The sequence below is a fragment of the Frankliniella occidentalis genome, unplaced genomic scaffold (genome assembly GCF_000697945.3).
Source record: "Frankliniella occidentalis isolate FOCC.00 unplaced genomic scaffold, Focc_3.1 Scaffold78, whole genome shotgun sequence".
NCBI lineage: Eukaryota > Metazoa > Arthropoda > Insecta > Thysanoptera > Thripidae > Frankliniella > Frankliniella occidentalis.
Genome location: NW_026267208.1, coordinates 1,018,025 through 1,025,361, shown reverse-complemented (window position 1 = coordinate 1,025,361; position 7,337 = coordinate 1,018,025). Strand labels below are relative to the sequence as shown.

Genomic DNA, 7,337 nt, shown 5'->3' with positions numbered 1-7,337 from the left:
TAATTCCTTAATATCGAGTGTTAGCACTCACTTCCCACTTCTCAAAAATTATTCAGCCGGGATTCTAGAAGAAAACAAAATATTACAAGTATGTTTTATTGCAAAATAGCTGTTTTCAGCGTACATTTGGACAATAACAACAATATTAACTAATCACACCCAAGTGGGTTGACAATCCTTTAATGCAGTGTACATAAAGTACATAATAAAAGCGGGACAGACATGCCCTTGCTCCTTAATCCAAGACTGAATTACCAATCATATTAACAAGTATGATCACAAAATGCTCTTTATTTACCTAACTGTAAAATGTAATCAAGTACGCCATTGATTGAATGATCATCATATGCTTGTAATAGATTTTGAACAGGAAACAAATCAATTTTGAACATTGAAAAAAGCTTGATCTCAAAATTCAACTGATCTCTCCACTTAACTTACAGACAATCCAAATCCAAACTTTTTTAGTTTACTGTGATTAAAGTACTCACAGTTTCAACAAAAACTTTAATCTACTTCTTTTCAACACACATCAATAAAACTTGTAAGATAATCATCAAAAAGGAACTTAAAAGCATGGACAATCTCCAATGCATAAAAAGGCATGTCTTACAGCAAAGCCTGTTCCCAAAGTAGTGTAACATTATGTCACACAAATATGCTGAAAAACGGCATCTTAGACAAACCCCTAGAGAATTTTGGACCAATTGTTGGTTACAATACAGTAGAATCAAAATCTTTTTTAGGCTCTAGGTCCCATGTACAGCCAGTATATAAAAGAATAAATTTTATATGAACAAAGCACTAACTACAATTAGAAATTTAAAATTGTAAAGAACATGCTATGCCACAAGATCACAGTTCCAAACCTACATAAATGACAAACACTACTTGATATGTTTAACAGACTTCATTTTGCAAACAATAGGCAAGTCAAAGGGGTTTTCCCAAGAAGAAGTTTTCTATGAAAAGCCATAAAGAGAATTGCAAAATCAACATAAGTCGTGACACCTCATTTGAACATCTTTTAGATTAGATTTGAACAATATGGCACTTCAGCCAGCAGACACACATAAGAGTGTCAACAAAAAATTAACTGGTTTCAAGATAGCCATTCACAAAGTGAATCTACAAAAGTGCCTTCACTTATCAATAGAATGATGGCGGATTTCTTCTGTATGAACAGAGTGTAATAAATTAAACATTTTACCTTATTTAAATAAATATGACATATACCTTTGGTACGGAGCCCATTTACACAAAACAATATACATACATCAATCAGCTTTGAGCAAACATATAAATAGCAAAAAAACAAATGAACCAAATGTACAGTTTTTAATGGGGTAACTGAATAGGTCAAAAATATAAAAAAATGAAGACTCACAGTAAAAGTAACAATGACGACGAACTAAATTTTATTTTTATTTAAGATAGTTAAATCCGAATGACTGGTTAATTCCTAGACACCGGGTGCTATGTCAGCAGCCTACTCTACTGTTTATTTCAGCTCACTTCCACCACAGTATCACAAAGGATCACCAAGACATCAGATTTAAGGGTGTGGAAATCACAGGAAAAACCAGTCAAACAGAGGCAAACCTGAGTTAGAATAGTGAGAAAGGATACTGACAAGTAATAATAGGCATATAAACTTATGAGAAGAATCACCACATACACAAGGAATGTAACCACTATTGATATTACAGTATATCAATGTTCAAAGAATGTTAGAAACAGAGAAAGAGTGGTTCCCAAAGTTTACCTACAAATTACAGTCAGTCTTCCAGCATTGGAACACTAAACCTCTTGCCAGCAAGAAGTAGGCCAAACTCAAAACTGGAGTAAAAAGAATTTTTTTTGTTAGGAGTACCACAATTTTGTCACACTGAAAAAAGATTTTAAAAAGATCTTAAGACAATAAAATATAGGCTTCCTGCACCCAATTTTCTAGACAAGTATATAACTGTTTTGAAATATATTGAGATTGAAATCAATGGAATACATAAAATGCTTAATTGTGTGCCAAACAATATAAAATACTGGTATTGATCACAATCAGATTCAAGTAGATACAATGCTTTTGGCTTTGTGCAGTGGTAACTTTACAAAATCTTCTTGTACAGTGGTTTTAACCACAAAACTCGCAAAGGAAATTAAAAGAATAGAATTAAATTTTTTGCAAATCTGTATGAAAGGAAAGCAATTTTCTGAAGGCATTCGCTTAAAATGCATGCAAATATGATTTTCACCTCTCTCCTTCATTTACCCGCAACCTATAATGTAACAACAAAAGTCAGCAAACATGATCCAACCAATGGCAAATCTTCAGAATTAAATATTACTAGTTCAAAATCTTATGTGAACTTAATTTTACACTAGAGCAATATTTATAAACAATAGCTTGCTATTGTTAATAAGAAAGCATTATGAACTGGTTCTGACAAAAATTAAAAAAGTTAAGCTTAAGTTAAAAACAATTGAACTTTGGCAAACAAAAACCATAAACACATGTTTCTTTAAAAGAAAGATTTTATGAGGGGTCCAGAAAGTCCCCTCTTATGATTAATTTACAATTCTATATTTTTTTCCATTTAAATTGAAGCTGCTTAGCCGTAAAATATTACCGTAAGATATCTCATAGCAATTGAAACCAAAATGGAACTACAGCTCATATATACCTTGAGAAAAAATATACAGAGATCTACAATGGAAATTCAGCAGTTCCTTTCTAAATGCTGATAGGAGTACATATTCATTGGTTGCGGTTAACAATTAGGTGCAAGGTCATCACTTTTCAGTAACCGACATTACCCTTCACTCTGACACAGGGAAGAGAAATATGTCACTGCTTTAACTCTTCACAAGTGAATGAATGACTTTGCTTAAACTGCATTATCGTAAGATATGCTACACAAAACCATTGTTTCTGTTTCTCTGAGAATATTAATGTAACAATTCACTTACAGAAGGTAAGGCAGGTACTGAATGTCAGGAATGTTCTGGGACGTCAGCAGACCAGGAATTCCTGTCCTGCATTGGTATCAGCTGATGAAACCATTGAACCCCAGTAAGCATCCAACTGCTCCAAAGTAGCCCTGAATAAACATTTAAATGATTGATTGCATGCTTTCAAGGTCACTGAAACTTCATGACAAAAGAGAGATAAAATGTATACCTCATGTTCAAGGAAGAGAGCTTTCAGAGTGCCTTTGGACCAGTATTCCATCGCATGAGCCAACAGTTTCATGGAGATGGGATTTACTCTGAGGAAGTTACCAACAAAGACCACCTAACAATGAAAAAAGGTAAAGATTAAAAAACAGGTGGAAAGCATACAAACATTGAAAAGAAGTATAACTCCATGGTACCTACATTGTTAATTTTTTCATTACAAGCACACATTCTTGCTATTGAGCCAATGTTGTTGGTGATGGTCACAAGAGTCGCCCTGGCGAGGTCCTCCCGGGAAACTGTAGCTCTCTTCTCTTTTGTGTTCATTTGGCCAAAGCTGCAGACACCCATAAAACTTCAATTCGACTATAAGTATTTGTTCGAGCCCATCCAGCACATCACACACAAAAAGCTTAAAGCATTTCATGTAATTTTTAACAGAAAAAAATGATTATATAAATTATTTATAATAATTTCTCCCAGACTTTAATTTAGATATTTAAGGACTCTTGCTGAATGAGTTGCAGCAACAACACTGATCCTGGATCCCGCCCGCAGTCTATACCCATGAGAACACAGCAGTACTGTTAAGCATCGAACACCATAATGCCAGCATTGACACAATACACAAAGCAAAACGTAAACACAACAGAAAAGAAAAAAAACACCTAGGATCCACTTCTACTGAATATACCAACATCACAAACTAGATGTCCAAATTGTTCTGCATACTATAATTCTAATTTAAAATTTATAGGGCATTCTTTTGCAATAGTAAAAATAAACAATAACAACACAAGAAGAAATGAAATTTCTCTATACAAACCAAAGGGATTCAAGGTTGCAGTGAAATTTGTCATAATCATAATGCATATTAGGATTAGGTCATCAACAAAGTTGATCTTATATGAAAAACTGTTTTTTAAACATAGACTAGAAAACCTTCGTAGTGTACCAACAGGGCAACTGCCCATGAACATTAAATGTTCAAGAATAAAAAAGGGGGAAAAAAAACTTATTTGGTCATCCAGTTAAGGGAACAAGACAAAGTAAGACAAAACTCTCACCTGCTTGCAACAAGATCTCCGGGTAAGCCCAGTTTTTCGTAGTCACCTCCGTATATATCCTTAACTAACTTATCAACTCTTGTGTTGTCACCTCCAGTTGCTAATTCAATAGCTTCTTCAAAAGTATTACAGCCAGTCAAAAGACAACATAATCCAAGGAATGTTCCTCCACCAAGGCTGTGAACAAAAAAAAATTAACTATCTCTCCAAAATGAATGTTGCCCAAATGTCAGTTAAAAAGCCAAGCAATACCTTGTTCCTGTTATTCTTCTGTACTGATTTGGCCCTTGCACTGTAAGCACACTAACACCTGATCCAATGTTAACAAGCTGGAGACAACAAAGACAGAAACATGCAAATCAGATTACTATAAATCATTTCCTTTAAAATCTGTGCAATAACAAAACTATCCAAAACTCATAATTACCAGGAATGGATATGGGTTAGATAAATCGTAAGGAACTTTCTGGCAATTTTCATCAGAAGTAGGATCAGAAAAATAATAACACTCTTTAGGGTTGTTAGTTTCAATATAGAGAATGCCACGAATAAGTGAGTCCAACTCATCAAACTTCATCAATTTCATGTTAACTTCCTGCAAGACAACACCAACAAAAATAAGTAAAAAGCTGAAGCCAGTACAAAGAGGAAAATTCACTAAACACAATAAATGAAGAACAAAAAAGAACAAAAGATGACGGTAGTAATAATAATAATAATGACATAATAGACTTTTTACCCTCTGAAATGAATCCTCAAATTTGAATGCACCACCTCCAGTTGCACAGACTGTGGTAACCAGGGTAGCCATACCTTTCGACTTCGCAAGTTCCAAAAAATTACCCATTTCACTTGTTGGAAATCGAATGAAATGCAATGAGCCTTTTCTACCTCTTACTTCAACATTGTCCATCTGAAGATAGAAGAAGATAATGTAATGCATGGTAAAGGCTGCTACTACAACTGTATGAAATATTTTTAAATAACAAAGGTTTGACGAATATAATCAGAAGACTTACCTGTAGATAAATATCTCTGTGACCAGTTTTACCATATGCTGAGTTCTTGGTCAAGTATCGGCGGATATTTTTCAGAGTTTCTACCTCAGCATTGGCCTCATCTGGAGTGATATCTTTAGGCTCAAAATAAACCAATTTCGCCAGGGTGCCACCAATGTCCATTCCAAACCATGGCATTGCTGTAAGGAATAATATTTGTTAGATAGATACAAACTGTACTGTAATTAATGAATATGTCTTTTATGAGGTTGAACTATCTGGAGTCATAATCAATAATCCATCTCCATATGAAAGATGCTCTAAGTGTATCAATATGGAATAATCTGAACAACTCTAAAAATGTGGTGAACAAGGAAAGACAAAACGTCATGCAGATGAGACTGGAACTTTTATTCCACAGAAGCTGAAGCAGAACCATCACCTAGAAGCTCTGGACATCACGATCTTGGGCACGGATTCATTCACAAAAGCTGATCAAGTGTAGCAGTAAAAAAGGGTACGTGGCACATTTCAAATATAAATTTAACAAAACTTTTTTTTCCATTTTTTTTTTGTTGCAATGGGGGTGGGGTTGAGTACTGTCGAAAGACCCAGAGCAAGGCACTTCGACACGCGGCGCATCTTAAAACAGCGAAGAGAGCTCAACCCATCATGTCTGACACTTTTCAGGCTTTGCATGCATAATGCAAGATTTAATCTGAATGAAAGAACTTGGGACCTACTTAAAATAGTACATGTTGCACATTCATGTCTGTTTGAAATACTATAGGAACAAAAGCTTGAGTCACAAAAGAACATATAGACCTTGAGTAGTTTTTCAAGTCTGTTTGGGGGATAGTACATTACATCAAAAGTAATGATACAACCAAAATTATGACACATGAGAAAAATTACGCAATTAAAAATTCCAGTAAGCAAATTTCCTATTCCTGAAACAAACAAGTACAAACAGCAATGACTGAAGAGATGAAGCACTGCACAGTAGATAGTACTGGTGTTGACATGAGCACAACATTCAAGAGATAATTTAAAGAGATGAGACACTTGGATCACTGAAGAAACTGAACACCGAACCAGAAGTCACAATTCACCTCACCACATGCTACCTCACACAGCAACCTGTCAGATTCACAGCCAAATTTGCATGAAAGTCAAAACTCCTGCTACAGAGACAATAAAAGGGCAAACAAACTGCAGTTACATTAATTGTATGAAATAAGAAATCAGTATAAAGAGGGTGAACTCATTCTAATTAATAGTTTAAAAGTAAATAAATAATGAAACATGTTTTATCATATTTGTTTCAATTGGTATTACCCTTTGATAAGTGTTTATGTCCCTTTCTATTGTCTATGCAGCAAGATTCCCCTTTGATTAAGCTGGATGAATTTCAGCATGCATGCTGGGGCCCTTTTCCGTTTCTGTTCTTCAGTAAACAGAACTCACACATGACTTGTTGCTCCCGATCAATGGCATTGCTGACATTCCTAGGGATACTTGAGGGCCTCGTGTACGGCTTGAAGCGCTTTGAGCGTTTGACTGTAAAAAGAACTACAAATTTACCTCCACCCACTACAATGCATACTGTTTTCCTAAAAAAAAAGTAAAAAAAATAAGTACGCCCAAATCTACATTTTAAAAAGCGGACACACTTTAGTCCTCTACTAACATGACACAAAATTAAATAAATTCCCGTACGGCGCTTCAAAGATCTACTATGGATGCTCAAGCAGCCCCAAACTCACATGGCACTTCCCCGGTCGGCCCGTCTGGCGAGCCGTTGTGCATCAGGTTGTCCATACCGGACCCGGACCCGGAGCCGTTGCCCGCCCCGGACATGATGCGTCCCCGCAGACAATCCTTACAGCTGTGCGTAGCGTGGGGCCCCATGCTCCTCCACACCTGCAAACCAGACCAGATCACGCCGTCAACAGAGACTCGCGGAGATGCACGGAGCACGGGTGGAGGGAGGGGCGGTAATGACTGGTGAGACTACGTGTACCGCAGTCGCCCATCAAGCATTCAATGGCAATCGAGTTCGAAGTCAAGGAAAATGGCACGGGTGCTGGGGGGGGGG

At 36.2% G+C, this 7,337-nt stretch overlaps 1 protein-coding gene across 6 annotated transcripts in view; it reads right to left on the bottom strand.

Annotated features, from left to right (window-relative positions):
* Window positions 1–80: 80 nt before the first annotated feature.
* Window positions 81–7,337, bottom strand: part of LOC113203319 (pantothenate kinase 3) — a 13,982-nt gene continuing 6,725 nt past the window's right edge. For 3 of the 6 annotated variants that reach the window (XM_026417962.2, XM_052268833.1, XM_026417935.2), the window contains exons 2-11: window positions 7,006–7,162; window positions 6,707–6,799; window positions 5,261–5,439; window positions 4,981–5,154; window positions 4,669–4,836; window positions 4,494–4,570; window positions 4,242–4,418; window positions 3,376–3,529; window positions 3,179–3,292; window positions 81–3,098 (exon numbers count right to left, since the gene is read on the bottom strand). In XM_026417962.2, coding sequence (XP_026273747.1) covers window positions 3,045–3,098; window positions 3,179–3,292; window positions 3,376–3,529; window positions 4,242–4,418; window positions 4,494–4,570; window positions 4,669–4,836; window positions 4,981–5,154; window positions 5,261–5,439; window positions 6,707–6,799; window positions 7,006–7,150 — 1,335 coding nt within the window. In that variant the 5' untranslated portion in view covers window positions 7,151–7,162 and the 3' untranslated portion in view covers window positions 81–3,044. The remainder of the gene's footprint in view (window positions 3,099–3,178; window positions 3,293–3,375; window positions 3,530–4,241; window positions 4,419–4,493; window positions 4,571–4,668; window positions 4,837–4,980; window positions 5,155–5,260; window positions 5,440–6,706; window positions 6,800–7,005; window positions 7,163–7,337) is intronic. The other 3 variants (XR_008011291.1, XM_026417970.2, XM_026417979.2) reach the window with 3 other exon arrangements.